Below are 19,361 nucleotides of genomic sequence, written 5' to 3'. Positions count from 1 at the left end.
ACGAAACTATTTTCAGCATTTTGGCCAGACACATTAATGAAAGTCTAATGGTCCTATGAATACACATTATCTGAGATTAACTGGTCCCCGTGATTGTCGGTGATGCATGAGATATTTTCCTCGCGAATATGTGCACACTGGTCATTATACAGACAATGAACCCCACCATATCGACATTCCACTCGTACTCTCTACTCGCAGTCATATATAATTAGCCCTCCCCTTGACAATTACTTTCGTACAAACGGAGGAAATGATAATGAACTATCCCTCCCACTCCCCTTGTCCAATACAAGGCGGCTATCTAAATATAGCACTATTGTGATAACACCGATCCCATTAAGATATTGGCTACTGTAAATAAATCTTCCGCACCGCGGTCCGGCTTTTAGAGTGTTGTTGTGTACTTCCGGTATCAGATTCAGCTGTCGTATCATTGTCCGATTAGCTTTCATTTGTCAAGCATATAAGCCTGTATATAAATATCAACTGCAAAGAGGAAAATTCAGTGGAACGTTTTCTTGCAGAAGTGGTTAATACACATGACCTTCTGTACGATAATGGTGTATTCATTGTAAATTTGCTGTACAATTATAATCATGTATTATTCTATCAGCTTATAATATAATTATCTACTCCCTGGTTTGTCTTAACTGAAGGCACAATAAAACCAACAATCTGAATTTAACGATAAACTCGACTTCCGTTCGGTGACATCCCGTCTAGTACAGATCCAGTAAATACGCTGGGTTACATAGTGAATGGGTTTTTCTTTTGTATTGTTTTACGGCCCATCGACAATTTAATTAAGTTATGTGTCCCAATTGATTAACTTATTATTAATCCCTTTATGCCGAAACAACGTTAAACCGTGAATTTAAAATGCGTGCGGTACACTTTTTCTGCTTCGAGCGCAAAAACAGCACGCCAAAAGCAACCGTGATACAGTAACTGGTATCACAGTTAACACGCCAAAGGGTTTTTTTTTTTTTTATCTCGCCAGTACAATGATTGTCTTATCAAGATAACGTTAAGACAACGTGAACGAGAATATAATTGGCAACACGCGCGTTTCTCAGTCATATCTTACAGTTCGTTTCCATGGTAACAGAGGTAAACTACAACAGTGCTGGTACTACTGATGTCAAAGTTTGTTGACTTGAGAGGTTTATGTATAACAGAACGTAAACTTCTTATATCTGAGTAATAGATGAGAAATTTATTGTGATGAAAGACGTGTCTGCTTTTACTATCTTTAGGTGAATCTCGGGAAACCTTTGATGGGGGTACATTTGAGTGGAACCCACAAAGCATTCATTGTTCTGTATACGTTTAGCAACCTAGGTAAACATGGTTCATTTTGTTTCGCTCATTTCATTCATCGCAGAGCATATACACATGCACATACAGTTATACCCAATGATAAATTGCATTCGATAGATAGATGTCATTAAAAACGCTATATTACCAGGGGGGCAATGCGTCATATCTGCCGGTTACGTGTGCCCCTGTTCGGATATTTTTTGAGCGTGTTGTGTGCAGAATTGTCACCATTAAGTCTACCAGAAAATCAATTTATTACTTTTTTAAAAACATAAATAAAAGAAGTTTGATGAATACTAGTACGTTTTTATTAAAAAGTTGTATTAATTATAGAAAGAATTGGTTTGATACATTTCCCGCAGTAACATTATGCTCGAACTTCGCCCTGGAGAAATATCATTAACTTAATAAGGAAACAAACCTTCAAGTCTCCCTACTACCAGGGGTAATAAATGTATTCGGACACTACAGAAAGTAAGAAGTAATCATGCATACCCGACTGACAGATCCTATCACATATCTATTTCAAAATGGTTGCCTAGTATCATGTGTGTGATCTGCTAGCGAGGGTACACTTACTAAATACAGAAGAAATAGAAAACAGACAGAAGGACCGGTAGACTAGTGAGTGGTAAAGGATCGACTGTATGGGTGGCATATGTTTGATCTGTTTGGCAAACAATTACAAGCGTATAGTTTACTTTTCATTTGAGTGAGTGCAAGTGTGTTGCGGGGGTGGGGGGGGGGTCGGCGCTTACACCAAAGGACACTGAGCATGTGCTGGGATACAGCGATGGGATACAGGGATATTGGGAGGGTTACAGGGATACAGCAGGTTTAAGGAATAAACCTGATGTATCCCTGTAACCCTCCCAGTATTCCCGAAACAGGTGTATCACGTGCAAATCTTACATGTATGAGAATAACACTTTTTATGTAAGATAACGAACTCATTTAGTTTACACCTTATATCTGTGTTTTCTTCATCATATTCGCTATACATCGAATTCAGCAGACACAATTTACCCACTGTACCCCACTTCATGATAGCAAGGTCCGACCGTTGATATTTCGTTTTGTCGCTTTGCGTTTTACTCAGGCGACAAGGCGAAAAGACGAAATGTCAAATATACGCCACTATATTTTGGGCTATTTTACTTCGGTTTGGCAGCTTCTTTTTCGTTATTTCGCTTTGACGCGTGTTCGGCTTTTCGTTACTTCGCTTTGTCGCTTGGCTTCTTTACGCTGGCGACAAATAAAAAAAGATGAAATATCATATGTAAGCCACCATACGTAAACTACATGTTTCTGACGTATACATAGTGACGACTACGTATTACAGGGAGTCAGTGTCTCCCGCCTACAACCAATTCAACACTCATCAAAGCCCTCTCATCACCAGTGTCGTCTGCCAAGTCGTCAATTACCCACAATGCACGTTTCCTTTGACCGAAATCAAGTGAAAGTCTATGAGAAAACACACCTATCGGTTTCCATTAGTTTTGTAGTGAAAGTTGACAACTTGTTCCCCTATGAACCTACCATAAGAATTATTCAGAAATATGAACATTAATCACTATACGACATGAATATGTTAAATTGCGCGTATGGATTTCAACTTTTGTACGGCTGTAATTTGTAAGAAAACTTTCTCTTTTGAACTCTGGACGCCTTATTTTGTTATATATTACACATACCAGGACGCATTTCGTTTGTACTTTTGTAAGATCTATAGGAAAATTGTGTAGTTAATATCAATTATATACAGCTTCGAGATCTTAGAAAAGGTCTGATATCTTTTTTAGGTTTGAGATTAAACATTCATGTAATTCCAGTCTATTTATTTGAAGCTTAAGAGAGCTATTTGAGATGCAGTGATAACTGGCTGGCTGGGCGCCATTGAAAGCAAACATACGTTAATCAAAATATGTTTATAACCGTCAATATTGGCCATTTATCATCCGATTTCGACGCAGTTTGAAAATGAAACATGATGAAACGAAAGTATAGAGGAAAATGCCCCGCACATGGGATTATACAGAAAATATCTGCCTGCTGATTCTACAACAGTTTTGTTAAATAATATTATGTAATATTAAGGAGTATTCAGGATAAAACTTAAGATCTTGGGTAGTCTCATCTTAACCATTGCCACGACATCTGATCGAAATTTCAGGTATGACCAAATATGGGTATGGCTATTATCCGCCACTAAACATTTGATACAGATTCTGTGTTATTTATATATATATATTCACACTCATTTGATCTTTACACTAAGAAGATACGATACAGATGCATTCTTTCGTCCTTACACTTTTTAACATGTTTATATAGGGGATAACCCTACTGTATTTTGAAATTTGCGGCGGAATATCGTGGTTATATCTTATATGAATTAGACGTATACCTTTTTTGTGAACGTCTATTTTCATAGTGTTGTTTTTGGCTCTTAATTACTTACGTTGACGAAAAACAATACAAAAACAAAATAAACAAAAGAAAGAATGTGAAATAGAACATCAAACAGTGACATTCAACGCCTTTCTGTTACCTCGTTTGTCAGAAGATGTTTGTCCGAGTACATCGTGTTCTACGTATTTCAAAAAGGCTCAATTATACAGAGCAAAATTCTAACACTGAACCTAAACCATCAAACCATTAGACTCCCCTGTAGGCACTTCGTTGTAAGAGAATGTAACTTGTTCCTATATCTGAATGAAAACATTGCTATAATCAACACCAGTGTCAATCATAATACGCTAATTTTACATATACGAGGCTTAGGGTCCTAACGACATATAACATGGAAGAGGGACAATATCATCGGTGACAATATAAGAGCGTGTTGTATAACCATTACTCGACCGACATCTGATTTCAAGTATTTTCAATTTCAGACGAAATGATGGACTCATTACATTAAAGTTAATGGTCTTTTCTTTTAATCTTTAAATCGAGTTATGTTTTTATCATTCCAGCCAATCGATCTGTCGTGTGACCCGGTAATCTTGTCCAGCAGCTGCGCCAACTGTATTCCCGGAACACTCGGCAGTTACCAGGGATAGCAGTTCGTACACGGAACCATGTTTTTAAATGAGTCATGTGCAAATTAATTTGGCTCTGGTATTCATGTTTTCCAATAAATGTTTCCCCAGAGAGAAACAAACGAATTTTGACTGTACAAATGGCAAGGAAAACTCAATTAGCCGACTACTTTGTCCATGTGTTATCATCTGTATACTTAGTATAGTTAAGTGGGACAGGGGGAGGGGGACGGTGTGAGGGGTGAGGGAAGGGGCACCGAGGCGAGTGGTTTCGGGAGTCTATTTCGGAGGAAAGGTCGGAGAGAGGAGTACCGAGTACTGAGTCAAAGGTTTACTTGGAATCATAACATAGCACTACTTTCACCTGCCATTCGTGTGTATGGTCTTCATTATTTGTTCTATAACCATCGCCTTTATGATATCTAAGTTACGTATATTATACTGCACACTAATTTCAGATGTGTCCTCTTGCATATAACCCGCCGAAACGCATCTGTTTGTCCGGTTATATGACTTTTAACTGTCCATCGTTTGTCAGATCTAAAGCACATCCGTGAATGCACGTGTTCTGTATATCTATTGATTTTCATATCATATCATACTTACTACTTCAGACATAAACCCTTTAAATTAAGACGTACATTCGCTGTAAGTGTAAGAGAAAACTTAGCCAGGTTTGACTTAAGGAACTTCAAAAACGTATGTCCCATATGTATCATGAATGACAGACTTACCAGTTATGAACCAAATTACTCAAAATGAGCGTCCATTATTAATATCTTTATGGAGACAGACTTACCAGTTCCGACCGGAGCCACTTAAGGGCATCCTGTATCCGGTTCGTCCGCTCCTCCCAAGCCTCTCTGTCCTGTTTTAGTGAAGTTGTTGCTGGCAGTCCCCCGGGGTCCGATTTATAAATGTTCCTTGACAACTCGTAGCTCGGGGGGTTGGGAAGGTTCGGAGAGCTGAGGTCTATAGGTGACCTCGGACTCAATGGTGACGTTGGCAATTGCGGCGAGTTTGACCCACCACCATCAAAATCGTGTGTTCTGTCTGAGAGAGATGGGAAGTCAAAACTGCTCATAGAGTTAAATCTACTTCCGCTTCCGGTTACAGTACTCCGAGAATCAGAATCATATCCGTTCGAAAGGTGTCTGCCTTGAGAATAAGTTCCGAGGTCACGAGAGTTCATGACCTTATTAGGAAAACATTTGAGATTAGAGTCACTGTCTTTCCAGTGTTTTGATAAATTTGGATTTCCGGTATTAAGAGGAACTGACCTTGGACGGTCAAGGTCGTTTAACGTCCGGTCGCACTTTGAGTACATCTCGTGAGGCATAGAATGCCTCTCGTCCTTCATGAAGTTTTCCTCTAACTTTTTTGACAATTCGGCGACCTTTGAACTATCAGAAGATGAAGAGTTTGTTCGATCATGACCACTTGAACGACTTTTTGAACTTCCGGGTGAAAAAGAGGAATCGGACATTTCCGATAAGGTTTCATTCGAGTCTGTCGTATCGTAACTTCCGGTAGAGTACGTCGACTCTGAACGTTTCACATTGGTACGTTTAAATGGATCATTATCCCTGTCTAAATCCTTCGATGATGTTCGTTTGAAAGTTGAAAATGACGGAATTGATGAAAATCTGTGTTTTAAGTCGTTCACCCTCTGGTTACTGTTTCGTCGCCGGGGGTCATACGAGGATGACGACGACGACGATGAAGAGAAGAATGAATCGATAGGTTTCGAAAATAATTTCATTTTTCGAAAATCTAAATCTCTTCCAGATTTTATATCATCTATAAGGTCAAATGTATCCTTCAAAATATCGGATTTCAAAGAATCGAAATCCATCATCCTTGTTAAATGACGGACACGAGGGTGACACTGTGTCACAGGGAAGTTCCTATCCGTTCGCCATGTGTGTGAGTATGTACGATTCGGTGATACAGGCCTGGTTACATCCAATGTAATAGGGAATGGTTATATCCAATCACGGAGAATAGAGGAGCACCAAATATCAAACATATCCATCACTCGCATATAGTGCTCTTCATAAAGAGCTTTGAAATTCGAAAACTGTGATAAAGATATCATATATTATCTTGCACAATAACATATCTCACATGCAAGGCTATACATATCTAGTGCGCGTGCTATGCGCTCGCGCTCCCAAAGCAGACTGTTGGGGGTTTGGCAGTTTGGCAGAGAGACGAATTCCATCAGAGTGATAGGGATGTAGAGTCAATGAAAACAGGCGTTGATTAATAGCGTCGGACTTCTGTATTACATCCCTCGCAGCCTCTGTATCCCGGCCTCCCGCCCATTCTGTGGTAGATACCACACTACACTAGTATGAAGGACATGGCGTTCTCCTCAGCAATAGTACCATACCTTGTCTGCAACGGCGCACGCTCTGTAACAATAGGCTCCAATTATCCGGTACGTCTCTTAGTAGTCGACGTGCAAAAATCTCAGCTGCTGCAATAGATTATGAAAAATACATTACTTCAATGTATATTTGTTTACGTACAATAGAAAAAGAACTATTTCATAACAATCAGTGACATAAAGGTACAATATAGCGTCATACAAGTTGACGATTTAGAGCTCAATCATTACATTATACAAATTCGAATATTTCATTTGAGGCGTCAAACAACATCATTATAAAACACCAACACATATATACAGAAAATGTAAGATAAACGTAAACTCAGGTACGTGTTGGCTTATAAGACAATATAAAAGTCGGTCTGAAGTATGTCTTGTGCATTTCAACGACATTTAAGTTACGTGCATATCACATCACCAAAAAGTAAAACACCAATCGATGATTCCACGATAAGCGAATTGACTGTACTTGACTAAAGTGTAAGCAGTACTGTACGGTTGCGTTGCCTTTAATCAAACTTACGCGATATGTTTAATGCAGGTGTTCTTTTTATAGCCTTAACCTTAAAAAAGCCTCTTTAACCATGGTCTGTAAATCTGCTCTATGTTTGTAAATATAAAATGTTTGAATCGGGAAAAAATACTATGGTATTCAGAAACAAACTACAGCAGACCTGGTTGAGTGATTGACTCATCAAAGATGGTATCACTTCAAGCATCATGTGATTTACCAATCTGTGCGTCCCGATTACACACCGTGAGAATAATGCAAGTGATGCGCAATAGTTGGATACATCAAATACCCCAGTAGGATGGGAACACACGGTACGAGTCTGTGTACTCGCTCCTACATCTTATACGTAATGTAGAATGTAGATAGATTGTCTCGTGTAAAACACGCGCATTATAGGTAGCTATGTAGAGCAGAAAAACATTGAACTGGACCATCAATAACATCGGGGGAGGGGGAGGGGGCAACATGGTATTTTAAAATTACACTTAGTAACAATGACGTTGAAACACCAATAAAAGGGTACTATATAATGCTGAAATCAGACTCCAGCAGACAAGAAGAAAACAGAAAAATAGAAAAAAGGAATATTTTCCTCATTGTTCCAGATAGTCATCATCTCCGTCTCAATCTAGCATGAATACACACTTGTTTTATTGTTAATAAATATCAGAAATACTAATTATGTGTTAGGGTATCTTTCAATATACAAACATACAACAGTGATCATGACATTTTTAAACTTACTTATCCGCCGGGTGTTTGCACTAAAATATGACAGAAACCATTCAATTAAGAATCCTATTTTTTCAAAGTTATTAGTTAAGACAATATGACAAAACAATTATGATAAATATGATGTGATATGAAAAAGTTATATTAATCTTAAATTTGCCCCGGTCAGGTTATTTTTTTCAGGTAAATAATATACAATTATGGACTTCAGGTGAGGTCTATCCCTGATTTATGAACCTGGTCTGAATAATATTCACACATCCATGTGTTTGTGACTTGAAAATTATTAATCTCATTGTAAAATGTCATATAATAAAACAATTGTGGACTTCGGCCTCTGTGATTATTGTTCAGACCAGGTTCGTAAATCAGGGATAGACCTCACCTGAAGTCCATAATTGTATAATATCTACCATCACAAAAGTCCGTAGCTGTTTAGCGTGATACATACAGTAGTTTTCTATTACCTGCAAAATCATGGTCTGTAAACAAATATTACCGTAATGGTGTAAGATCGGTAGACCGTGTAAAACATTTTAAAAGCACATTAACACAATTAGCGAAAATTGTGAGACGTTATTTTCAGAAAAACTTTATCTTCAATCACACGAAATGTTTAAACCACGTGTTCTGAAAATATTGTTTCTGTTACCTTGGTATACATATCTGTTACGTGGCCTTCCAACACTCGAGTATATAATAACTACGGAGCTAACACGCACTTAGTTTTTAAAAACGTATAAACGGGAATCGTGTGTTGGTGTAAGTGTTTATACCGACATCCCGATCCATGGCGTCCTATTCGTATCCCACTCATAAGTAGGAACAATCGTCTCGCTATTGATCATAAATGCAAGATGCAATAACCATCTGAAAGCGAAGATTCTGTTTCTCCTGAGCTTTCCCAAAGCAACTTTTTTCCTCGTTAATAAATAACACACCTCTGACCAAAGTAACGGCACATCTGCAAAATCCATGGAAAACGCCAAACACAACATAACAGTTTTGCAATCATGTCTTCTGTTGCTTAACTCAAGTTGTGGAAGGCAAGCTAGAACTCTGACTTCTGTTTTATCATATTTGGTCATGCCAGAAATGTTCGACGGTCATCAGATTCAAAAAAATAGATTGTTGTGCAGCAAGCATTATTTACGGAACTAATAAAATATGGACGGTAAAATATAGATAACTCTAAAGATAAAGAATAACTTGTTTTCCTGCTATTTAATCGTACATCGCATCACCAGAGTGGAATTGTATCCATACAAGGACACGGAGGTTTATTTTAACCACGCGATTGAAAAACTTCTACTTCCGGTTTAAAGTCCTCCACACCGAGGCTAGAAAAGGGTGTCTTCCAATTTGGCGGAGTGTTTATTGTTGTTAAATAAGGTCAAATTTTATTACGATGTTTGTGCTTGTGTTGTTTTCTTAAAATTAAAAAAAGGTAATATTAATTAATGTAAACAACACTTGCATGGGAGCTGGGTGTACCATAAATTGTCCAAGAAATGTATACAACATTTATAAAACCTGAGATGCATGTGTCGTGGTCCTTCGCCGCTCTAACAAATGGCAAAGCCGCTCATCATGATAACGTTCTCTTCAAACTTTCCAGCTTGACAGCTGTGTTGTATATATACGAATGATAGACCGATAGACTTGTTATAAATTTGATATATCGGTGCACTATTGATTGGTACTGATATTAAACAAATTTCAGATTGCTTCTCATTGGGTCGTCAAGTTGTTTTATATTTATATACTGAAGGTTTCCAACTAGCTGAAGTTTTGTGGACAATTACAAAGAAAAAGAAGTATCTGAAATTTCGTATTGCATTGTTCGTATTATAAAACAGAATGATTTTATTATCAGACTATGACTTTTGTTTTAGCACAAAACAGTTCAGCAGAACTCGATAACGACCTAGGCGCCTGTGCTAGGCACGAGGTTGTCGGATATTCAATCCATTTCCTGATATTAAAAACAGCTGAGGGTTTGTTCCAATCAATACAATGACATACGAGGTTTTATACAAACAATCTGACCTCAGCTTTTGACCTTTACCCGGAGTCATTTGTAAAGGAATGACCAGGGCTAGCCAGACATACGTCTGTACCAAGTCCGGTCGGAACAAAAACAGGTTGTACAAATTATATGCATGGTAAGAAAAACGAAACGAAATACCATAACTTCAACACACAAGAACATGCAGTTTGGAAGTTCAAGGCCTCCGCTGTCAATACACATAGAAGAGATGAGTATATTGTGAGCCGAATCCTTGGATTTCGAGAATGAAAAACTTAACATGTGTCAAAATATCAAAGCTTCACAGATACAGTTTTGGCTGGCAGTGGTACGGGGATCCTTAACTTACACAGCGTCGATAAAGGGGCTTCTGGTAGATAACCCTCGATAAAGAAATATGTTGGTTACTAGTAACAGGACACATGAACAATGAACAATGACACTGAACGTATATAAAGGGCCGGAACTGTCTCCATTTCTCAGAAATATTCAAGACATTGGCAAAATCGACATTACAGTCTTCGTTTACAATTTCTGAATTACATTATAAATATAGCCCCTGGAGTCAATTTAACCAAGGAAATGGTGTATGCATCAATTAGACAAAGTCTGAGGCTCATTATAACCTGCACAAGTAAAGCTCCCCAAACTTTCGATCCAGAACGATCCTCCTTCAACTAAAAGCACATGTCTGTATTTTAACTCACTTCCTTGTTACCGTAGTTTCCAATGTCAAAGAGGTTAAAAATATAGCTACCTGAGATTGCGGGGTATAATTAAACAAATAATTGCCGGGGCAGTCGGTACAGGAACGAAGGTTATCACGGGAAAGACATCGCTTTGTTAGCCCGCTGTAATAGGTAGCGGTAAAAATAGCCCGAGAGGGGAGGGGAGGGGGATATACTGGGGAGTGATAGAAGACACAGACCACGGAATGGAGGAGGGGAGGGGGGAGTATATACTGTGGAGTGGTAGGAGATACAGACCACGGAATGGAGGAGGGAAGGGGTATATACGGGGGAGTGGTAGGAGATACAGACCACGGAATGGAGGAGGGGAGGGGTATATACGGGGGAGTGGTAGGAGACAAAGACGACGGAATGGGGGAGGGGAGGGGTATATACTGGGGAGTGATAGAAGACACAGACCACGGAATGGGGGAGGGGGTATATATACTGGGGAGTGGTAGAAGACACAGACCACGGAATGGGGGAGGGGAGGGATATATACAGGGAAGTGGTAGGAGACACAGCCCACAGAATGGGGAGGGGAGGGGTATGTACTGTGGATTGGTAGGAGACAAACACCACGGAATGGGGGAGGGGTATATACTGGGGAGTGGTAGGATACACAGACCACAGAATGGGGGAGGGGTATATACTGGGGAGTGGTAGGAGACACAGACCACGAAATGGGGGAGGAATAGACCACGAAATGGAGGGGGAATTGGAAGAAGGGTAAGAGATAGGGAAGAACGCACATAACCATAAGGGCAGGAGGAACAGAGTTTGTGGGATTGTAATAAGATCGGAGAGTTGGGGGAGCAGACACAGGAAAGTACAGACCGAGCATGTTATTGTTCCGAGTGTACAGTATACCGGCGCGGTGTGGCCGCTGTGAACATTGAAATGAGACCTGCTTCTGTTTATTACAAAAAATGTTAGGAATTTCTTCCTCATAATAACATAGCATGCTTGAGCGGATCACCTAAGAACACTGCGTCAATAGTCTGTACCGAAGTATACCGACTTACCTCGTTATACAGGAGGTACATTGTAGATCGTCATATATAAACCGGTAACCCCATTATTCCCGATTAAAATAATCAGTAACCTCGGTTTACCAGATTTAGATAATCTATTAACACGATACAGCGGATTTAGATAAAATGTTACCTCCTTATACCGGACTAAAACCATTAATCAGTATCTTCGTTATATTGAACTTCAATTATCATAAACCTTATCATATCGGATTTACATCATCGGTAACCGCGTCTTACAGGGGAAAAAACATTGGTAACCGCGTTATACCGGACTAAGATAACCGGTTACCGTATTATACCTGATTAAGATTGTTGATAACCATGTTATATTGGGGGAAAATATGATCGGTAACCGCGTTATAGTGGATTAACATCATCGGTTACCGCGTTATACCAGAAAAAGATACTAGGTAAATGCGTTTTACTGGAAGAAGATACTCGGTAACCGCGTTATACCGGACTAAGATAATCGGTTACCGTATTATACCTGATTAAGATTGTTGATAACCATGTTATACCGATGATCGGTAATCGCTTTATAACGGATTTACATCATCGGAAACCGCGTTAAACCGGACTTAAATATTCGGTAACCGCGTTATACCGGAAAAAGATAATGAGTAACCGCGTTATAACGGATTTACATCATCGGTAACCGCGTTATACCGGACTAACATAATCGGTAACCGCGTTGTACCGGAAAAAGATTATCAGTTACCGCGTTATAACGGATTTACATCATCCTCGGTAACCGCGTTATACCGGATTTACATCATCGATAACCGCGTTATACCGAAAAAAGATCATCAGTAACATTATTGTTCCGGAATCAGATCATCGGTTACCACGTAAACGCCATACTAACTGGTTATTCAGGGAAACCCGGACCTGCCCTTTATGTAATTAAAATACTTGGATATTTAACGATGATATGCAGACGCTTCGAATTCGTTTAAGAGGTAGATAAACTCGTTTTACATAAGAGCATCATTTTTTATCAAATAACTGATACACGTAATCTATATGGAGATGTCGTGGTGTTCGCGGAACTTGTTATCAGATGATCGGAGTCCTGAGTTACGAAGCGTGACAAACAATCATTGGTAGACGTTGCAGGATAATACAAGTACATCCGTGGTATTCAGAGGCGTACAGAGATGTTTGTTAGAAATATTTTATTTATTTTAAGTATAACTTGGCAACACATATATATAATTATAAACATTATTTAAAAAAATGACATATCATGAAAACAGAATCGCAGCGGATTGAGACACCAGTAAAAGAAACTGTAAGAAAGTGAGAAAATAAAAGGAACACACCCACAGGGACCTGAGAAGGGAGGGGGTCCACAATAATCGCCTCTTACGTAAGGTACCATGCAGCAGGCTAATTCTTTCCTCGAACCTGCTGGGGTTCTGGATCGCTAGTGCCTGGTCCTGCTGTACATGTGCCACTCTCAATTTTGTCTTTTGTGTTTTCTCTGGTTATACGAATCCTATTATTTTCGAGGTAATGTAATGTACTAACTCACAATTACCTTCTTCTGATGGGGTTTGTCCGATATATGGTCTTATAGTGAAATAGTATGTTCGCTTTCGGTAAGAAGTAATCCATAACCAATGTTAACAGCAATATATGCGTCAACCTCACTGGAGAATAAGTAGTCTATACTCCGCTCATAACACGAAAAGGGGCATTTTAACACACGTCATAAGAATAGTCCAATTCATTCACTTTATCTGAATTAATTCACTATCCCAATTCATTCACTTTATCTGAATTCATTCATTATATCTGAATTCATTCACTATCCCATTTCATTCACCTTATCTTAATTCATTCACTTTATCTTAATTCATTCACTTTATCTTAATTCATTCAGTATTCCAATTCATCCACTTTACCAGAATTCATTCACTATTCCAATTCATTCACTTTATTTGAATTCATTTACTATCCCAATTCATTCACTTTATCTTAATTCATTCAGTATTCCAATTCATTCACTTTATCTGAATTCATCTGTTTTCCTATTCATTCACTTAATCTGATTTCATTCAGCGTATTACTATAATCGACAGAAATGTGTTATACCTGATTGTTCCTAGAGATTTAATCAACTATTTATCTAAACGACCGATTTGATAAGCTTGTTTTTGTTTATTTACAGCGTACCAGGAAATCTACAACTCCGGACACCGCCCATATAGATAACATAACGGACCGTTTCAGCGTCAAGTTGCTGGCGAGTCAGTGTGTCCTGAGACGAGGTAATTGTCAGAATTAGGCTTGACCAGCCGAGTAATGAGACAAAGTTGACCACAGGACAACAAACATGATGACGTATACACATTATAACCGGTACACGTGCTATCCTCTGGATAGCTGCAGTTCTTTTGCTGACCTGCTTGTATTTTTTTTATATTTCACCTCAGGCCGATGGATAACATATCAAATTATTAATCTATTGGACAATGAGATGCGGTTCCCGTAAAGCGACCCTCCAGCTGACAACAACTTCATTACCCCCTCCCTATTAAAAAAAGTATACGTCTCCAATTCACGAAAAAGTGTTACATGTTTAGAAGACCGAAAGCTTCTGTGATACTAGTCCGAAATAACTGACTTGATATACTTTTACAATATTCTTTTGATGGAGCAGAAAGTTCTCCACCCCATCAAAAAAATTAAATGTGAGAGTCCATTATTTCGGACAACCGTTATCAGTGGTTATAACCAGGACTGACCAACTGGGGGAGGAGGCCAACATTTCTTGAAGTGTCCTAAAGTGGGTCTCAAAAGAAAATTCAAAGGCTAGAAAATTTTCTGAAACAAAGACAGCCGGGGGGTGGGGTGAGGGTGGGGTGCTAGATCCGCCACTATAACCTTATTCCGTGCTATTTGCAAAAGATAAAAGATATATGGTTATACAACATATTTTGCCCTACGACTGGCAACGGTGAAAGGAAGTCAGAAACTATTGGGGCATTAAAAAGTGATGAACAATCAGAGATTTAGGCTACATATTGACATTCATACATACCAATGTAATGATGACATTTTCAAAAGGTTTATCATCAACTGACGAGTTTACCATAAGGACGAATGCTCCGGTGAACAATTACACCTTTACTTGTATAGCATACTAACTTATATACACGATCGGTAGGCTTATATCCCGTGAATACTTTAATATGATCATGTCATCCGGGGGTGGGGTTAGGGGGTTGTATCCTCGGACTTGGATGGGGTGGTGTAATTGGTCAAACAAGGGGGATACAATAATTTGTAAATGTACATTACATACAGTTAAACAGTAATGTCAACACGTAATTTCAGATTGATGTACTTCACTCCTCAGAGTACAGCTGGTATAGCTATAGCAAGGAGATACCACTTGTTAAACCATGCAGGTTTGTGTGGCGAGGTTAGTTTGGCCAGGTCATCCATCGTATGTAATTGAAAAGTACCTACCCTGGACAGGTGCACGTCCATTAACAGCCGATCTACACCTCCGAGACGTTAGCTCCGATAGAATCACTGAATTTCATTTACAAACTTACGAATATCTGTCGCCAACTCCAATCTCAAGCCGACAGTCTAATTCCAGGACGACATTCAAAACCACACCAATGTAATCACGTTGTGTAAAATCCAATGTCACCTTTTAATTTAAAATAAATATTACATATGTCGAGAGTTTGTATTTACGATCCACGGCCAGGTAAGTAGATAGTATTCCTCAGTAGTTTACACGAGATTAAGGCCGAGGTGTCACTGCTGGTCCTCGCTAACGTAATGGATCGTTGACACTACTCGCTATAATACCCGCGTGGTACGACATTACGTACTCAACTATATATATATTAATTAACGCGCTCGCGACATACGTCAACAGCATTTCAGAACCAAAACGGGAAATCCAAGTCGGCCATTTCGTCTTTGACAACTCTACAACAATGTACATTATAATACAAGCTTTGTTTAATATTTACTCAGCTCACGGTCAGCCGAGCGTGACGGCTTTACATGTACCGCCGATCAACCCATGAGGTAAGGTATGAACGAAATCAACGCAAAAATATACATTTATAGAAATAAATATCTTCATAACCTAAATTTGGTTCAGAACATTCAAACATATACAGACTATCACAGTACTGCAAACAGAGACGTACGTATTACATATTCTATATTTGTTAATATCATGATTGCTATAATCGTTTTGGTTTATACAATCTTTAGGTCACTCAGAAGTCCAAAATACAGACCCTCTGTAATTGAAGGTCAACTTTGTATTCGTTTTGGGGATCATTTATTGCTATCGAATCTATAAACACATTAATCGTTGTATTTCATTTTTATTTTTATTTTCATTTTAAGAAATTGAGTTGACAAGTTCGTTAACACAAGGGTCTTGTAGGCGCGAGTTTGTGGATAATTTCCGGATCAACGGTTCTTTCGTCCTAATCCGACTATTACTCGCCACAATACACGTTGGTCACTAATGGTCTAATTGGGTGTTTGTGGTGTTATCTATACTGACCCGTCACACGGCTGACCGGACATTCCTCAGGGGCTACAACTATCACTCCAAACTAATTTACAAAGTGTTTGTAAAACGGCACGCGAGATTATACTTAAAGTATATAACTATTAACTTGACTTGTACAGATTTTATCTCGCCGAGATATGAGAAATATCTCAGCTGCAGATCAGTAGGCACCTTTAACATTGCTGTCAAAACGTTTCAATTTGACCGTTTATGAAATAGTGTCAAACTTAGGAGCGATCCGTGAAGGAATGTAACGTCACGGTAGACAGGTCTCACTGTTTTATATCATAATCAATATTGAGCTGTATCAATGACACGACTTTAATAGTAAACAACATTGACGTTGAAATCTACCCCTAAATGGACAGATACTATCTGTAAACAAAAGGTTTTTATCATTGAAATAATTTGTCAGTGTCAGTCAGAAAATCTATACAACGTTCGATATAAAACATATGGCAACTGAAACAGATTTTTATAGAAACAGAATGTAAAATCTGACTTGATATTTATTGACAAAAGTACAAACAGTTTAACTAAACATGTTAGACAACAGATTATTTAATGTACTGAGTATATCTGCAATAAGCAATTTCCTTTTCCCGAGGTTAATTAAATGGATCAACACGGAGCAGTCAAACAACGAAACACAATAACGTCCACACAGGGAATCTTCGAACCCCTTACATTACGATTGATCTCTGAGGCCTGTAAACGTCATGTGAACTCATTTTCAAAACCGCTGATCCTATACTTAGTGATTTTAACCTTGCTGTGCCTATTGATCAATTAATCATGACTACATATACAAATTATCCTAACCTAGCTATGCTAACCAAGCGATGATCGATAACTAATAAGTGATCATAACCTAGCTAAACTTACCAATGTACCAACTAATTATCAATAACTACCTAGATAACCAACGAAAGATCAATAACTAGCTATAATAGGCGAGCAGTCATCATAGATACATATATTGATGATCGTAACCTAAATAAATAACAGAAGCAATCCTCTTAACCTAGTTATACTAACCAAACAATGATCTAAATCTGGTTATAACAACCAAGCAATGCTCTTTACCTAGTTATACTAACCAAGCAATGATCTTTACATAGTTATACTAACCAAGCAATGATTTTAACCTAGTTAAACCAACCAAGCAATGATCTTTACCTAGTTATAGTAACCAAGCAATGATTTTAACCTAGTTAAAATAACCAAGCAATGATCTTTACCTAGTTATAGTAACCAAGCAATGATTTTAACCTAGTTAAACCAACCAAGCAATGATCTTTACCTAGTTATACTTACCAAACAATGATCTAAATTTGGTCATACCAACCAAGCAATGCTCTTTACCTAGTTATAATAATCAAGCAATGATCTTAACCTAGTTATGCTAACCAACCAATGATCTTTACCTAGTTATACTAACCATGCAATGATTTTAACCTAGTTATACTAACCAGGCAATGATCTTTACCTAGTTATACTTACCAATCAATGATCTTTACCTAGTTATACTAACGAAGCAATGATTTTAACCTAGTTAAACTAACCAAGCAATGATCTTTACCTAGTTATACTTACCAAGCAATGATCTTTACCTAGTTATACTAACCAAGCAATGATTTTAACCTAGTTAAACTAACCAAGCAATGATCTTTACCTAGTTATACTTACCAAACAATGATCAAAATCTGGTTATACCAACCAGGCAATGCTCTTTACCTAGTTATACTTACTAATCAATGATCTAAATCTGGTTATAACAACCAAGCAATGATCTTTACCTAGTTATACTAACCAAGCAATAATCGTAACCTAGTTATACTAACCAAGCAATGATCTTTACCTAGCTATACTAACCAAGCAATGATTTTAACCTAGTTATACTAACCAAGCAATGATCTTAACCTAGTAATATTAGCCAAGCAATGATCTTAACCTAGTGGTATTAACCAAGCAATGATCTTTACCTAGTTATACTAACCAAGCAATGATTTTAACCTAGTTATACTAACCAAGCAATGATCTTTACCTAGTTATACCAAACAGGCAATGCTCTTTACCTAGTTATACTTACTAATCAATGATCTAAATCTGGTTATAACAACCAAGCAATGATCTTTACCTAGTTATACTAACCAAGCAATGATTTTAACCTAGTTATACTAACCAAGCAATGATCTTTACCTAGGTATACCAACCAGGCAATGCTCTTTACCTAGTTATACTTACTAATCAATGGTCTAAATCTGGTTATAACAACCAAGCAATGATCTTTACCCAGTTATACTAACCAAGCAATGATTTTAACCCAGTTATACTAACCAAGCAATGATCTTTACGTAGTTATACCAACCAAGCAATGATCTTAACCTAGTTATGCTAACCAAGCAATGAACTTTACCTAGTTATACATACCAATCAATGATCGTAACCTAGTTGTACTAACCAAGCAATGATCTTAACCTAGTAATATTAGCCAAGCAATGATCTTAACCTAGTGATACTAACCAGGCAATGATCGTAACCTAGTTATACTAACCAATCAATTATCTTTACCTAGCTATACTAGCCAAGCAATGATCTTAACCTAGTTATACTAACCAATCAATGATCTTTACCTAGTTATACTAACCAAGCAATTATCTTTACCTAGTTATACTTACCAAACAATGCTCAAAATCTGGTTATACCAACCAGGCAATGCTCTTTACCTAGTTATACTTACCAAGCAAATATCGTAACCTAGTTATACTAACCAAGCAACGAACTTTACCTAGTTATACATACCAATCAATGATCGTAACCTAGTTATACTAACCAGGCAATGATCGTAACGTAGTTAAACTAACCAAGCAATGATCTTTACCTGGTTATACTTACCAAACAAAGATCTAAATTTGGGCATACCAAACAAGCAATGCTCTTTACCTAGTTATACTTACCAAGCAAATATCGTAACCTAGTTATACTAACCAAGCAA

General features: G+C 38.0%; 1 protein-coding gene across 3 annotated transcripts in view; it reads right to left on the bottom strand.

Moving 5' to 3' along the window:
• Positions 1-19,361, bottom strand: part of LOC110455834 (dentin sialophosphoprotein-like) — a 39,191-nt gene that overhangs the window by 11,439 nt on the left and 8,391 nt on the right. Inside the window, exons 1-2 of one of the 3 annotated variants that reach the window (XM_021506239.1) lie at positions 15,283-15,745; positions 5,170-6,852 (exon numbers count right to left, since the gene is read on the bottom strand). In XM_021506239.1, coding sequence (XP_021361914.1) covers positions 5,170-6,228 — 1,059 coding nt within the window. In that variant the 5' untranslated portion in view covers positions 6,229-6,852; positions 15,283-15,745. Of the gene's footprint in view, positions 1-5,169; positions 6,853-15,282; positions 15,746-19,361 lie in introns of those variants that run through there. The other 2 variants (XM_021506248.1, XM_021506255.1) reach the window with 2 other exon arrangements.

This window comes from Mizuhopecten yessoensis, unplaced genomic scaffold (assembly GCF_002113885.1).
Source record: "Mizuhopecten yessoensis strain PY_sf001 unplaced genomic scaffold, ASM211388v2 scaffold965, whole genome shotgun sequence".
Lineage (NCBI taxonomy): Eukaryota > Metazoa > Mollusca > Bivalvia > Pectinida > Pectinidae > Mizuhopecten > Mizuhopecten yessoensis.
The sequence above is the reverse complement of the archived record's forward strand: the minus strand, read 5'-3'. Positions and strand labels throughout refer to the sequence as shown.